General features: G+C 40.2%; 1 protein-coding gene across 2 annotated transcripts; it reads right to left on the reverse strand.

The window, feature by feature from the left end:
- Nucleotides 1-297: 297 nt before the first annotated feature.
- Nucleotides 298-15,631, reverse strand: ssrp1a (structure specific recognition protein 1a). 2 transcript variants are annotated; one of them, XM_020645841.3, is made up of 18 exons: nt 15,489-15,631; nt 14,537-14,607; nt 12,587-12,772; nt 9,799-9,904; nt 9,385-9,578; nt 9,121-9,221; nt 8,828-8,957; nt 8,615-8,718; nt 8,178-8,306; nt 7,862-8,083; nt 6,820-6,892; nt 5,335-5,467; nt 5,188-5,233; nt 4,916-5,045; nt 4,651-4,818; nt 3,791-3,897; nt 3,497-3,707; nt 298-843 (listed from the first exon to the last, which is right to left on the reverse strand). In XM_020645841.3, the coding sequence occupies exons 2-18, from the start codon at nt 14,588-14,590 to the stop codon at nt 775-777; spliced, it is 2,163 nt and encodes a 720-aa protein (XP_020501497.2). In that variant the 5' UTR covers nt 14,591-14,607; nt 15,489-15,631; the 3' UTR covers nt 298-774. The 2 variants fall into 2 exon arrangements, with proteins under 2 accessions (XP_020501497.2, XP_065814924.1); XM_065958852.1 differs by having other exon boundaries at nt 15,423-15,511.
- Between the last annotated feature and the right edge of the window lie 1,582 nt (nt 15,632-17,213).

The following is a 17,213-nucleotide window of genomic DNA, read 5'->3' on the forward strand; positions in this document are numbered from 1 at the left end:
GCTTTGAAAAGTGTTTAACATCAGTCCTTTATGTGAATCAAAATGCTAATTTAACCGAAGCTGAGCTGCTATTTCAAATTCAAAATGAGGAGTGTGATAAAAAGTTCTACAAAGCAGATATCACTTTCAGTGGGTCATTCTTCAGATAACAATAAGCCTCACTTTTGGGTCAGACAACATAACCAATGAGTGTGTTCAATCTGTGGACACCAAACGTAGAGATGTTTCCAAGCAGTCCTGATAATAAAGCCTCTTTCAATGGATGTTGCAGCCGTGGAGTCATTAAAAAAGCCATGAGAGTATTTTTCTTTTATTAAAAATGAGCCATTTATTTATTGAAGCCTGAAAACATGACATTTCAAAACATAAGCCGTTAAGTTCAACTTTTAAATGCTCTGCACACGAGGAACAAAATTGTTTAGCATGTGCTCCTTTCTTCCTTTCCACATTCATTCATCAGATAACTCCTACACTTCTCAGTGCTAAGAAAAACTACAAAAACCCTCCCCATGGGTAAAATAATCAAACCCTTCAAGAATTTTGGGCAAAGCATTCCTCCGTTTCACAGATTTTTTCCACGGGAATTAACAAACATCAAATACTAAATGAAGCTTGAACAGTCAATAGCTGTATTTGAACTTATAAAAGACACGGAGAAGAAAACAAATACAACTCGTCTGTTGGTGGGTCTGCCAGTCCGTTTGTGTGAATCAACACAGATTGTATGAATGCTTGGTCCTTGGTGTTTGTGTGTACATGTGTAGCAGTGTGTGTTTAGTCTGACTCTTCCTCTGAGCTGGCAGGTGTGGATGCAGCCTCCTCCTCCTCATCATCAGATTCCTTCTAAAAAATGAAAAAACAAGAGGGTAAAAAGGGTGTTTGAATGTTAACAAAGACACAATTTTCTGTTTCACGAGGCTGTACTTAGATCCTCAGTGTTAAAACAACAACAGTTAAGATAAGATTGTCTATTGTCATTTCATTTGATATAAAGTCCTTTGGTCAACTCTGTTGTTTTTAAATGTGCTCTATAAATAAAGTTGGATTGCCTCTTCCACTAATACCTATTCTGCGCTTGCAGTCATCCTGCTTTCTGTCCAAACTCTCCGTGACATAAACCAGTATAATACGCAAAAACCTAACTTAAATACTACGGCCTCCACAAGGTTTGCACCTGTTGTCAGTCAAGCTAATTTTCTGCAAAACGCCCATCAACCAAACGTGCAATTATTTGGAGTGAACACGCAATTTATTACTCTTTAATAGGGATCTTTGTAAATCAGACCCTTAATGTACTAACATGTTTCTCTCTCTCTTTCTCTCTCTCTCTCGATGATCGACGATGTGCCAAAGCAGAGGTATCGTAGAACCGGGCTTATGTGTTTATTCTATCATGCTGCAGTTTCCCCCGCAGCGGAGAAAACGAAAACGAAACTCAAGTCCGCAAAAACAACTCCATCCAGGTTATATGCAACTGTTGTGATATTTTTCCAAACCGACACGGCATGAGCAACAGTTAACTTATCTGCATAGTTTGCACAGTTACTTTTACATCAATCTGGTGTAGAAACCAGCACAGATATGGGTGTAGAAATCATTGCAGTACAGGGTCCACGTGGGACCTATGAAATGTGCGTATTTGGCTGATCTCAGCGTACGCATGACTGGGTGTTGATGAGTGTGGCGGCTGGAAACGATGGTCATTTAAATACCTCACCCCTATTTATTCACGGCTCAGCTGTCCTCACCCCCAGAGTTTACGGCATGGAGACATGAGTGACACCATAAGAGATAAAAGTAAAGAGGAATAACACTGTGTTGTCTGGCAGCCTGAAATGTAGGATTAAAGTGCGTCAGAAGAAATATGCCTGCATGAAATCTCAACAGCGATGGTGTGGATAACCGAACCAATAATTAATTTAAACATCTGTGATATGTAACGTACATAATCTAGGCTATAATGTAATCAAATTTTTATAATTTCTTATAATTTTTTGACCAAACGCTGTGTAATGTTCACTTCTCATCCGATTAGCTTTCTTTCCAAACATAAAAATTTAACACAAGAAGGTCCTGACTCCGTCTTACAGCCCCGGGATTTCTTTATTTGTTATTATGTCACATGAAGTCTGTCCTATGTGTGCATGTGGCACGTCAGTGTATTTATTATTTAAAAATCTCCGGACATACCGATTAGTTGTGATCTAATGTTGATGTTCTGTATTCTTAAATATTTAATATTTCAGAGGTTAAAAGTTGTATTTAGTATCCTCTGGAAGTTATTCTGTCATTTTAAATTAACTGTTTTTAGTTTTTCTGTTTTAATTTGTCTCAGTATTTTCTGCAGCGATATTCCTGTGCGCTGAACGTTTAGCACGTAATTACCAAAAGCAGCCTCTCTAATCTTTAATCTGTAAAGTAAATTGATCGTTTGAGGTGGAGCGTAATATAAAATAAATTTTAGATGCCATGTCTTATCTAACAGTAAATCTGTGAACCTCTATCCTTCTTAACAAGCACTTTTATAGAATGATTTAATTATTCTCCAACACAGACAGATTCGCTGCAATGCAAGTGAGGGCCATTGTGTGCAGCAGGCAGGTGAGAGTGAGTAACCATGGTGACTGTCTGTCTGTCAATCAACCACAATCATTCTGTATTATGTTTGATTATATATAAACCAAACTGAAGTTAGTCCAATGATGTCATAAAAAAACAAAGCCTATGAACACTGGCTGCAGGTACATGAAGCTACAGCTGTAGGAATTCTGCAGAGCTAAAATAGAACAGAAACACAAGAACTTGAAGTCTTCATGTTTTTAAATGAATGCATGTCTGCGTAAAAACGTTCCTGATGAACACAAAAAGAGGATACTATCAACTTCAGCTCAGATAAAACTGTTTCACAAGTCCTCTCTTGGAGTGCCTTGGTAAGCAAAGAGCATGCAGCAGAGCCACAATGCTGCAAATTCCATTTAGGACGGCGACCTTTGTTGCACATCATATTCTCCTCTCTCCCCTCCATTTCCTGTCTGCCTCTTGACTGCTCAAATGTACAATTAAGGCAATTTAGACATCCAGATGCATTTAGATATAACACAGTTTGGTATAAAAACCCTGGACCATGAGCAGCTTTTAATCTGTTTGTTTTAAATCACACAAATACGTTTGGTTCTTTTTCTAGCAAAAATTGACAGTTGATTATTCTAGAGAGAATAAATTAGAACTGCCAACACAGCTGCATCACACTCTGTGTGTGTTTGGTCTAATTGTCCAGTACCAGAGGACTACTCCATGTTAACCATATCACTAAGAGTGGTTATACTTTAATGCATATATGATGCTATTAAATTGATACACATCTATCAAAGTGGCTGACTGAAGCGAGTGATGTCTGAATGTTGTGGTGCAACAAAGGACAAGTACATGAGGATCAATCTCATAATAGTTCTTTGTGCAGGAACCATTATCTGTCTGATATCATTACTGGCTTTACCTTCTTCCTCTTGGACTTGCTCTTGCGGTCAGAGTCTGATGAACTCTCGCTGGTCTCGATAAACTCTTTACTCTTGAAGCTGTCGTTGCCTCCTCCTCCTCCTCCGCCTCCTCCTCCTCCTCCTCCCCGCTCCTTGTCCTTGTCCTTATCTCCCCCAGAAGATTTCCTCTTCTTCTCCTCCTTCTTCTTGCCTCCAGACTTTCTACTCTCCCTAAAGGGTGAGAAGAAGAAAAAAAGGTTTTTGACTTGTTGTGACAAGAATCCAAACATCAGTTTCAGTTTTTGACATCTTACTTCTTTGAAGAGGGGGTTGCTCCACTGCCGCCGCCGCCGCTCTCTAAATACTCTTTCTTTGCTTTGTCGTACTGCCTCTTGGCCTCTCCAGCCTTGCCTTCCCACTCCTAAAGAGAGAACACGGATGATTAAACAAAGCATCATGGATAAAGACACATTCTTCACACTACTTTAGATGAAGCTTAAGCTCATTTCTTGTTCATGTTCATGGCTCATGTTTAACATCTTTCAAAAGAGATGGGGGTTGGAGAAAAAAACTCAATCAAAAAACAAATGCATTTTCCAGTCTTTTTTCTGACTTTAAAAGTTTAAATTCCAGGTACTCAATGTTTCCAACAATGACCAAAATACTCCAGATATATTCTTAAAATGTGAACACAGGAAAAAAGAACAAGCGCACAGGTCTGACAGTAACAGCTCGTTTATAGGATTCAATCTTTTAATGAATGCAGACACGTTCATTTTGGGAGCATGCCATAGAAAAATTATACGAATAAAGCTTTGCATACAACTTAAGATAACTGGACTTATTTAAGAAATATCATAATTAATCAAGGTGACCAAAACGGAAAGCTCTTAAAATTTTCTGAAGTAGAGTTTGAATTTGAAATGTTAACTTCAGTCTTAATGCATCTTCAATAGATTTACATTTTCACATTATGATTATGTGAACAGCACTGACTCTTGCTGCTTTTAAATCATTAGTCATTAAACACAAAGTTCCCAATATGTCAGAGTCTCAGTCTCATAGAAAACCTAAATGTAAAATGCAAACTTTCAAAGTGAAATATCTAGTGTTGTGAGAGCAAAGGTCAATAACTAAAGTAAATTCATTAATAAAGACATATTTAATATCTCACCTCCTTATCTTCTTTGCCAATTTGTCTCCACATTTCTCCGGCCTTCTTGGAAATCTCAGTGATGGAGATTCCCGGGTTCTCAGACTTGATTCTCTCACGACTGGAGTTGAGCCACAGCATGTAGGCACTCATCGGTCTTTTAGGGCCACCGGTTTCTTTCTTCTTCTTCTACGCTCAGTGAACAGAGGACGGAAATAGTCAGATACATTTGATCAATGTCTCAAATATTTCTCTCATGTTTCCCCCATCCCCAACTGTTCTCTACCTCTCTGCGTGGTTTCCTCTCTTTTTTCTCCTTCACAACCTTGACTTTTTTGACCTTCTTCTTTGCGCCATCTTCCTCACTGTCGTCCCCTTCATCACTGCTGTCACTTGCGGAAGCGTTGCTGTCGTACCTGATGGAGACACAGATAAGGAAACAAGACGAGTTTTGTAAGCTTAAAGAAAGAGGCAAAGATGAAAGGAAGAAAAGCTGATGAAACTAACATTCTGTTCTTGGAGTAATTAATATTGAAATTAAAGGGAAAAGTCACTCACTCTTCTGCAATGTCATCATCTTCTTCTCCGGGGTTAAACGACTCATCTATAGAGAAAAAAGGGACAGAGAAGCACCAGATCAAATCATTATATATCTTAAACTCAACATGTTTGATCTACCTCTGTGTAACGGGGACTCTTACTCACCGCTTTCACCCTCTGAATCATTGCTGTCATTGCCCTCCTCTCTGATCTTGCCCTCAGCCTTCATCCTCTCCAGGTAGGCGTCATGCTGGTCTTCGTCTGAGTCACTGTACTCGTCAATTTTACCCTTCATGCCCTGAAAGTAAATTGCTCTGTCAAAATACAGCACTGACATATGGATCTATTCCATCACCTGCAATCAACCATTACTTTAATAATGATTAATCATTAGACATCACAATGTAAGAAAAAGTTATTTTAAAAAATGCTCTTCAGGATCAAAACGTTGCTCTGTCTAAGTAAAATTGCCATTGGGAGCTGAACAGTGTTCAGACCTGTCTTTTTTCTGCAGCAATTAAATTAAATAAACACAATGCTTTGTATTTTAAGTACTGCTCTTGAAGCCAGTTTTAGATCAACCTTTCACTTATTGTCCAAAAGTTTAACTAGAACTATGATTTGTAAATAGCTACGTGATGAAAGGGGTCTGATGTTCCCATGAAGGTGTCGTTATGTGAGCTTTGATAAATAGAATAATGCAGCAACAAAAAGATTACTTAAAGCTACCAGCTCCCCAAAGTAAAAAATAAAAGTGTCACTTCAGAACAAGTTGGTTGTCACAAGTCGTTCTTGGATGAGGCTTGAGGTCTTTGTCTTCACTTGTTTCCCGTTCAGCGCAACATCCTGGACCTGTTTAGGCTGGTTGTATTGTATTGTAGTGTGAAATCAAGTCTTTTCTTATTAAATCCCACCTCTATTTCCAATCTCCATGCATCAGTACCTGTGTATGCCACAGGATATACAGTACGACCAATCATTAAAGCTTTCCAACACAAACAGAAAATGGAGAGCAGGCCCATTCATTTTGATTGACCTACTCTGCTGAACATATCACCATGGCAACAGATGGCCAATTTACCAGTAAAGACTGATTTGGTTGCTCAGACATTGTTGTCACACAGACCAGGAAGTTGTACGTGTCAACAGACAGCATAGAGAGTAATCAGCACTGACTGAGTTCAGGCAGTGGTCATGATGACAGCTGTGTCAAGTGTTAAAGCACACCAAAAGCCCCAAGGCCACACATTAGCCAGCACGATGCAAACAAACCCCACACACGCCTAAACACTCAGTTATTACAGTCCCACACTCTTTCAACACCATGATTAGGCATAAATCACCCAGATTTGATCAGATTCAAAACCATCTGTATCGGTAACATCCAACATCCAGTCCTGAGTTACACACACACACACCCACACACGCACGCAGCAGCATACCATGCAAGCAGAGATCACTTCACACAAATAAAAGAGCCTTGTCCACACATGACGCCCGTTACCATACCCACCTTCTTCTACAGGGTACACGGACAGACACACAGAAGAAGGGCAACAAGCATCAATATCTCTGATGGAAGTTTTACAGAACTCGTATCATGAATCTTCTTCTACTCACTGGAGGGGGTTTTAATGACAAAACACTTACCTCTTTGAATCCTCTGTTCTTGATGTTGAGCTTCTTGGCGTTAACAAAGTCAAACAGTTTGCCGTACTCTTCCCTAAGAGGAAAGCAGAATGCCAGGGTTATAAAGTAAAGGATAGATAGTACAGAGAGATGAGAAAGATGAGCCATCTCATTTATGTTTCACTATGAACATTTCAATTCATATCTTTGCCTACACTTAAAACTGTTAGAAGTTTAATAACAGATCAATCTGCAGGTACCTGCACGGGGCTTTGGCCTGACAACGATGGTTATTGTTCTTATTCTCAGTTACATTGGGTGACACATTTACTGTTTGTCTGCTTTCAAGTTTGGCTCAGCTGTGCCGAGTAAAGTCTGCAAAATGAATGCAGCTATGCATATAAGAATAACACAATTCTTTGGATTTTTGTTATAGTTAAAACCAAATGTTGAAATCCAAACGTGGGGGCGGGACTCATTCTTACTTTTGACACTGCTGTTTGTTTTATGTTCCGTTTGTGCCTTTCTCCCCTCTCTGTTGTGTCTTCCCAGGATCTACAGATTTACAGATTTGTCAATCAGGAGCTCTGTGCTAACTTCTGAAAGGAGAGGCTTTGGGAGGGGGACTGTTGTGGTATGTTGGGTCAGTTTGTGGGGTAGTTGTTCGCCCCATGGTTCCGCCTTAGGATAGGTCGCAATGACATACACTTCAAGTCAAAATGTTTTAGCCAGCGAAATTATTCACACTAAGGATTTTAATGCCTTAAAAAGTTTTGGCCATTTGGACCCAAAAAAAACTATTTGAGTGTACAGACATTTCTGGTATATTAAAGAAGGATACTGAGTCTGATTAATGTCTGCCATGTGGTCAGGTTCTATTTAGTTTTCCACAGGTCACATTTTTTTAAATTTTCAAATTAAAATAATGTTTAAAAAGGATTAATAGATTAATGTGAATGAGAGTATGAATAAACGTGTTTCTATTTAATAAATACCGATATATTTAATCACCTTGATAGAATACGGGATGTCCGTGTGCTTAAAACAGAGTTTGTCTCCTCACCTCTCAATGCTGCTGAAAGTGTACTGATTTCCTTGCTTTGTCTCGATCTCAAAGTCAAAGGATCGCGTTGTTGTGGTGCCTCGAGCAAAGTTGACGCAGGAGATCTCCTCGAAGCGCAGGTGGACCGGGGGCTTGTGGACATAGATGAAGCCCCTCTCCAGGGGGTAGAGGAGGCCTGAGGACGCCTTGTAGGAGCAGGTGATGCACTGAGCCCCAGAATGACTGAAGAAATGTGGCATTTTTAGCAAGATATGATATAGATATATAAATAACATACAGAGAAAATGTGTTTTCAATGCTTCTACTGGATGATTACCCCTGGAAGTTTCCGGGCACAGTGATCTTTCGGTTGACGAGAGCCTTCATCACTCTGCTAACCATTTCATACAGAGATCCAGACATGTTTTTACTCAGTTTGCCCTCATAGCGGCGCTCCACGTCCTCTCTGATGGACACACATAGGACAGGACAGGTTCATTATCTTAAAGAGTCACACCTTGAGCGCTTTCTGGGGTTTATAAGAAGCAATAGAAAGTAGAGAAGAGGCTCCACTCTCAAACGATAACACAGAGACATAACACCTTCAGGCCTCTGGCTCTCTCTAGTGGACTCACGCTTCACAACACCAGAAAGAGCATCTTCAATACATAAAGTTTTTCCTAACATAAAGATGGTTTACCAGATGGTTTACCACAACTATAGCTCTACTTGCAGCCCATAAAATCCTGCTGTCTTTCACTCTCAAAAACTCACTCGCTCATGTTGAGGGTGAGGCTGAGGTCCTCTTCCTTGGAGAAGAGCAGGATGAGAAAGTGATAACGCGTTTGACCCTGCTTGATCGGAGGATCCAGGCTGATCTATAAAAACATTACAAAAAGAAAAGAACAGTATAAAAGGGTGTGAGAAGGATCAGGAGAAACAGTAGGGAACATGCTTATCCAGGGTACAAAAAAAAAGTCCACTTACAACAAAGAACATCTGCCTCTGATCCTTGTGTGGTAGCAAGAATAGACGGAGGACGGTGGTGTAGGGAATCTTGTAGTCGAAAGTCTTACCATGGAGGTGAAGGAAAGTCGGATATATACGGATATCATATCTGTGTGAAGAAACAAAGATAGATAAGAGAGTAGCCAAGACAAGTGGCCAATGTGGCTTCTATTGAAACATGCTACAAACATTTCAGGGTTAGTGGAAGCTTGAAAGAATAATATTTAAATGAAAAAATCTGGGAATGACTTTGCTTTGTGTGGATCTTTTACCTTCCTCTGGGTGTGAGACACTGCAGCTCTTTGAAGATACACACAGCATCTCCTGTGGCCTGGATGACATCAGCCTTAGACAACACACTCTGGGCAAATGCCTGCAGCAAACACATACACAAATATCTTCTTTCAAATGACTTAGTAGGCTGTGAAACTGAATTCCCCTTCTGGGATTGATAAAGTTGTCTGAATCTGAATCAAAGGAGATTTAAAAACTGAGAGAAACACTTCTAGAAAAGGATGAAGGCCGTCCTTCTTTACCTCAACAGGGTCTTGCCTTTCATCAGACTGGCTGGGTGGGACGTAGAATCGGACCTCCATAAGGGAGACCTCCGTGTCGTCATTCTGGTGAAACTCCAGAGTGACTTCGTTCTTCCCCGTGGCGCACTGGGATACGTTGGCCAGCGGGATCTCAAATGCTGAATTGTCATTCACGTCAAATGATAACAGCGGCCCTGCAGAGGAAGAAAGAGAGAGAAAAACTGGTGTCAGTGGTAAATCATCCTTTGTTGTTCCTAAAAGAGAATGAAGTCCTGGTGGATAAAAATACATGTTGAATCTTGGAGAAATAACTGATATGACAATGCAGGAGCTTATTTTCACACCGCTCTAAAAATCTTTATGTGAAAGAATAATTATTGATCAAATTGTTGCGTATGCTTTGTTTGTTTTTACCTGAGAACTTTGCTGTTCCCCAGTTCCATCCTTTTACACACATGTCTTTCTCCGTCAGCTCCACCTTGTAGTTAGTCTTGAAAAACTCGGAAATCTTCTCAAAGTCCTGATGGAAAAAAGGTAGCAGCGAGAACCGAGAGTTAGAGGTGTCTGGGGGCACAGGGTAAAGCAGAAAATTAAGTTGACAGGAGAGGAACGGATGAAAAGAAGAAAGAAAAATGAAAAATTTAAAAGAGGAAAGGTTTTAAGTAACTAAGGCAGTATTACACTGTCACTACATGGGTCAAAACCAAGACAAACAGCCTCAAAAAAGGAGTGAGGGGATGGAGGGCTAATTAATCACAAAGCAATTATAGCCGCGCCCGCCGCTGAGGCCACTTGGGAACACTGGAGGTGAATGTAATCCATCCGTCCTGTCTATCCTCTTCCCCTCCACACCGCCACTGACAATCAGCCTGTTTATTTATCCTGCAGGCCTGCTTAAAACTGGAGAGGACACACACTCACACACAGCAACAAACACATGCTTAATCACACACACACACACACACACACACACACACACACACAGGCGGTGTCTTAGTAGAACACACACATACATACACATGTGGAAGTAATTGCAGTGTGTATGTGTGCAGACTAAAGAATGAGATTCTGTGGGAAAGAGTTTAGGCACCTGGATATCTGCCTGTCCATAAGGTTATTACAGCCAATTAGAGCGCAGAGCTAGTGTGTGCAAAAGTGTGCGAGCGTGTGTGTGTGTTTTCAATACAGTTCATTAGGATGTTTGTGAGCCTGGATTAAGATGTGATTTAGATAGGAAAGCATGTGTGACCAGATGTGAGAATTCATAAAAAATATGCTGAAGTGCCTGTTTGTGTTAATTTGTAACAAAACAAAACAGTGTGCGAAAGTCTGAGAGAGTGAATATGTGTGTGTGTGTGTTCATTCCCTGTGTCCTCATCAGGCCTGCTGGTGAGTGTTTCCCACCTCCTCATTACAGCTTTGGCAGATTTTCTGTTTAGCTCATTTAATCATAATAAACACAGGCCCCCCACCATCCCTCCACACACACACGCAGATATACGAGCAAACCAGCTCTCTCAACATCATTCAGTCTGCAGTTTAAAATATGATAATTAGTCACACTTGCTATGTGAGCTATTATAAGGAGTAAGCAGCATGTTACATGTTGTTGACGGGCAGTGGCTGCTGGTATATGGTAGAATTTCCATTTTGAGACGTAACTGTTATTACTCCTTCTATTCTGGCACCTAACAACATAACAAGATGACCTTTTACTCCTACGTCGCATGCTACCCTGTGGTGGCGATTCTCTCTAGTTAAGCTTTGTTTTGCCACAGTGCTTGAGGTGCTTCCACACCTCCAATATAAAAGACGGTGGTGTGTCCCCAATTTCAAAATGTTGCTCTGCCAACCGCCTCTGCTCTACAGCTGCTGACGCTCACGATATTATTGCAATTCTATTTTCAGAGTACCGATGTGAATCTTGACACCTTTGAATCAATCTATCACGATTTTACGGTTAATCTTTACATCCCTAATGAGTTACATTGAAAACCTCGGGCTTAAGGGTGTTAATAATGGCTGTTTGAGTCATTCTAGCATGTGAAAATGTAATGCAGACAATACATTAACAGAATAGATCGGCTGGTGACCAGAATAAGCAAGAAAGAAAATAAAATGTCAGTGACTGTAAAACTATGCATGAAAAGAAGTAACATGAATGCCTCTTCACCCCCTGCTCCTCCAGCTGACAGTTACAGGTCAGCAACAAATCCGACTCTCTGGCAAAGGGTCAACATCTTGCTCAAAGACACTTTATTGGGACAGATGCATCAAAGCTTCTGTACGGCTCGCCAGCAGCTAAACCTTCCGCCAACTTCCGATTACTGACGCTGGCTGTGGGACCATAAACAATGACATCACACCCTACGCTCTGAGAAAAGAGGATCCATCTCTCTCCCCCCCCCCCCTCCAAAAAAAATATGCTGATTAACCCCAGGAGACGCAGCCACTCAGACTCCAGGTTTTACCCGCTCCTCCACCCCAGTTTTTAACTTGTGTGCTGACAATCCCCGTACACTCAGAGTACAGTGAAATACAGTGATAAAAAACAAACACAACCGCAATTTTTTTTCCTTGTCTGTCCTCTGAGCCAAATTGTTTCAGTGGATTGACATAAACACTGACTCACATGAGCCGATGATTACACTGTTTATGGAACACACATGCTAGCGCTGGTTTCCCTCATTAATCCCATTAGGAGCTCTGGAGAGAAGAGCCGACTCATTCACATACTTTTGTTAGCAACACACACACACACACACACACACACACACACACACACACACACACCACACTCAAGTGGTGGCCTTTTCTCAAGATGATAGTGTTTAATTCTGTGTCAATGTTTGATATATGATGGAGGTTGGTCATCTGTGGTGGCCCTGTTTTGTTTCTTCACATTACTTGATATAAACACAGCAGTGTGTGACCGTCTGTAATATTCCACTGTTGCCTTGTTCTCCTCTGAGGAAGGTAACAATCATTTCCCAGAAACAGAAAAATACAACCAGGGGGAAAATTTGGAATCTATTGACATTTGACAACATGAAAATGAGAACAACATGAGTGAGAATTAGAGCCTGCTCAGTTATGAACCTTAAAAAAAACTGTAAAAACACTGCTTGATTGCAAAACGAACAAAAATTAACAAGCAGACACTGCAGGCACTGTATGTCAAAAACATAAAAGCTACACTTACTGTGTCCCTGAAGCCGTCATATTTGTAAACATGTCCCGTGCTGGTGCTCAGCTTGATGCCGTGACCTAAACACACTCGTCTCCACTGGGCATGGTTGAGCTCACCAGCTGGGATGCTGTCCACCTTCCCCGTCTTGCTGCTCTTATAAACCACATTTTGTTTGCTGAAACGCAGCCGTCCATCATTCTGGAAAGACAAAGCAGGTACAGGGCTTGTGTTAAAACAAAGGTTCTTGAATTGCCTTTAAAGATTGTTTAAAGGAAAGCTGAGAACAGGCACAGTAATCAATTATGACAACATTTTTACAACTCCTTTACAACATTTAACAACCGAGTCATTTTTGAGGTGAAACTGTCTCTTGTTCCAGTATTTTCCAAGTCAACATTTACTGGTTTTCTGAGTCATGACACTAAGCTAATGTTTGGGTTTCAGACATAACAAACAATTTAAAGCAGAGAACTTAGACCGGTGTAATTTTCCTCAACCTTACATTTCACAGACTAGAAGACTACATAACAGCACGTTAGGCAGATGAAAAGAAAATATTAATAATAACTGTAAGTTTATGTCCTGAATAATAGTTGAACTCTAAATCTGATAATCAAAAACCTCTGTCTGTATCAACCTTTCTGTAGAACTCAACCACTTCTGGGTAATTAATTCAATACTGCTATAAATGTGAACCTTCACCATCATATTGGACAGCCTCAGTTAATACCAATACGGTTAATCCCAGCAAATTCATGTCTAGTTTAAACAGAAATGTTCGGATTCATTTTTTTTCTTCCAGATGTTAATTCTGTTATGTAGTCTTGAGTATTGGCTGATACTGAGTACTTCTCTCTGATACCAGCAGGAAAAAAAGATTATAGGTGGAATAAAGTTAATACTAATATACAGTATTGCTGGCTTTAACAGACATGACACTTTCTGATAGCACTCAGTGTCCCTGCTCTGTTGTTTTTTACTTTTTCTTATCTAAAATCAGTATTTCCCCCCTCTTGGAAACCATTAGCTCCAAGTGGCATAATATATATATTTTCTGTGTATGCCCCTACTTTAGTGAAGAAGAAACAAATCCATTTTAGGGTGTGCTAATGAATTATGATATTGGGTTGCAGTAACTGCTGTCTCGCCAATCCCAAATTCTGCATTTTAGGAGTTAGAGTACACACTATTTCTAGAATTAGATCAACTCTCATACGTCATTTGTTTTTGCTTAAACTTCACAACATGACATTTCAATATTTTACAGCTAGAACTTTTACACCTTTATCTTAATACCAAGACTGTTATAAAACATTTATTCTCGTAATAATACCACAGTACTGAACTGGTATCATGGCTTTAAAGAGTTTACAATAAAGTGCAGCCTGTTTATAATACAGTGTTTCCCCTAGGTTTAAAGTGTTGGGGGGGGGGGGGGGGGGCACGGCAACACAAACACTTGGTGTTCATGCGTTACTGTTAATGACAGCTGTCCTTTTCTATCGGAAAGGTGTCCTTAAATGACTTCTTCCCCTGATTTCCGACTCTATCCACTATCCTATCCCTACAATAAAGGCACAAAAAGCCCAAAAATCAATCTTAAAATTCAAATAATAATAATAATAACCTGACCTTCAGGGGGGGCGGGGGCCGGGCCGCCCCCCTAATATAATGGTAGGGGAAACACTGTAGTATACCAACTTATTTCCAGCATTAATTATCTCTACCACGCTTACAAGGCAGTGGAGTTTGAATAATCCAGATTGTATTTTCCTCTACTCTCTTGCTTAACAGACATATTGACATTATTTGACATTTTAAATAAACAGTTGCCCTCGAACAAACTAGCAATTAAATACTATTAACATACAGTGTGATGCACAACTATAAAACACCAGAACATATACACCTAGGCTTCGGCTTAACTTTCCCCCATAAGAGGCATTAATTGGGGACACTGACCCAGGAGCCTTTGACTTCCTGATAAATCTCGTTGAACTCCAGTGTGTCTCCCATCTCAGCTTCTGAAGTCTCTGAAGAAACAGAAGAAAAGTGCATTTAAGTTACATAGACACATTCAGAGACCTTATGGCAAGCATGAAATGTATCCCTATCCCTAGAATGGGATTCTATTAATCTACAAAACTATCTTTTTCATTGATTTCGCAGCTTATTTCAGCAACTAGTCAGTTCTGTGGCGACCTTTGTAGAAAACACTCACACTGAGTCAGACTGATGAATGAAAGGGAGACATGGACCTTTTGTTCTGTCATGATGCGAGAAGCAAAAACCATCTGTGCTGGCGCAGATCAGAATAAAAGTGTTTTTTTGTTTTTTCCCCCAATTGAACCACTGTTATTTATGTTATTTATCACTGTAATTTAAAGCATTTCTGAGCAGAAATCTCCCCCCACTTGGAAGCACCGCGCAGGGCTCACAGCTAACAAAAGATAGCACACAGTTCATGTCGTCGACCGTTTAAAAGTCATTTTCTGCACTACATGTCGACTGTTATTCCTTCAGGTGTTCAGCTGTTGTTAAAGGTTAAGAAACATAGTTATATCTCACTATTATACAACATTAAAGTCATTTTGTTTCCGCGCTGCACCGTTCACAATAGCTAGGCTACACTGAGCGGCGCTTCTTTTACTGACCGACGACGCCCGGACTTCTATATCGAACACGCGCAACCGGCACCGCCCCGATAGAACGCACGGTGTACCTCAAATCGAGCGCTCCAGCAGAGGTAGGCCGGTGTAGAAGAAATTATGTGATGTTCAGAGTACATTTTGTACGCGTAATAGCAACACATACACGCACAGGTAGACTATAATCCCATGCAAGAAACCTTAGTGAGGAGAAAAATGTGCCGTAACAAGCTAAAGTATCGAATTAGAAAAACTTCGTGGCTTACTGTCAATGTGCAGCTTCGCCTGTTTCCCGCGTGTAGCATCGAGAGCTAGCACTACGTCACAGGAAGAAACTGAGATGTGTTTATTTACTTCCGGTTTTGGTGAAAGATTTATTTTAAGGACTGTGAACACGTAAAAACACAAACGCTCCTGGCTGTTTTTGGATATAGACGTATATGCGCAAGTACAGGAGCTCCCTAGACGTTCAACTTCTGTCAGAAAACAGAGACTTTTATTTATTTATTTATTTTAAACACACACTTGTTCATGAGTCCACGCGGACGGGCAAGGCTGCAGTGGCAACTTGTCACCACTGGGTGGCGCACAACACATCTGATAAAATAAAACCAGGTGTTTTTTCTGTTCTAGTCTTTTTCACTGATACGTTTTCTAACTTTCTTGTCTTGTCTTTTTTTTTATCCTTGTTTTTTTAATCTCCCCTTTCATGGCCAACACTGTGTGTCCAGTAGCCCACCATCTACAGAACTGGGAGCTGACCAGTGGTGGCTCACATCATAATGTAGTCTAAGAAACGGATTAATTAAAACAGTTATTTAGTTTTGTTATTTGATAAAGAGAAGACTCGACGTGACTGTGGGAAGAGAAATCTACCCGGAGACTCATGAACAAAGTATCTTGCCTTGGGGCCTTGTTGCACAATTATTAGGTTTTACCCATAGACTGTAAATATTACCACCTGAAACCCCTTGATAGCCCTTGCCCTAGTTTTTACAAATATAAAGTCCGACAGTGTAGCAAAGTTAAATCATAAAATTAAAATGATGAACTAGTTTATCCTAAGACAGGACATCAATTTATTTAATCATTTTCTCATCGGGTAATGTTGCGATATAGCCTATTGGTTAAATACTCTCTACAATATCCTAATTAATTCTGACAAAACCAGTTGGCACACAGTTTAGCCTTGAGGGGCCCCTGCCATCGTCGTTCCTTATAGTTTGGCCCCTTTATTCAATCTGGACGCGATGCAAACAGATCAAGGTTTCTTTGTGAGAGTAGCAAAAGGCCCATACTCCGAAGTCTGCGTAAGATTATTTTTTTAATTTTTTTTAAATTAATTTAGGCCAATGTCCGTAGGCACTACCAGCAGAGATTCTTAAGTGGATCCATTCTGATGCGCATAAACATGCATGGTCGTTATCGTGCACTGCTGTTAGAATAGTCCATTGAGTGACAGCCTGAGGTGAGGAAGATCACCGTAATCCATCTGCCAGTAAAAACTAAATCTGTAGCACTGAGGCCAGAGGAAAACACAGAGAAGCAGACGCACACTTGTCTTCACCCTAAAATGGAAAGAAAAACAGACAGAATATTCCCAAAACAGGGACTACAGGTTTAGGCCAATGTGGTCCATTGATAAAATGTGTTGCAACTTTGAAACAGTTTACGAGAGGCCTCTAATTTATAGACCCTGGTGTCCTTATATTACTGTCGAAAAATATAAACGTCACAGACTGCTCAATAAAATCTCACTTTTACGAAGGTCCTTTGATAGAGCCTGCTTTTCGGCTTTTTTTTTGTCAAATTTTAAAAGTTTTGCATTACATTTCTATTTATAAGATCGCCCCGTGTGTCCGTATAGGCCCGCTGATAATGAGGGGGAAATAATTAGCAATGATACAAATAATTTTCAACTGACTTATTTTATTCAAAGAAGACACTGCATGATAAAATCTCAGTGAAAAAATAAATGCAGATATGTGGCT

The sequence above is a fragment of the Labrus bergylta genome, chromosome 9, assembly GCF_963930695.1.
Source record: "Labrus bergylta chromosome 9, fLabBer1.1, whole genome shotgun sequence".
Lineage (NCBI taxonomy): Eukaryota > Metazoa > Chordata > Actinopteri > Labriformes > Labridae > Labrus > Labrus bergylta.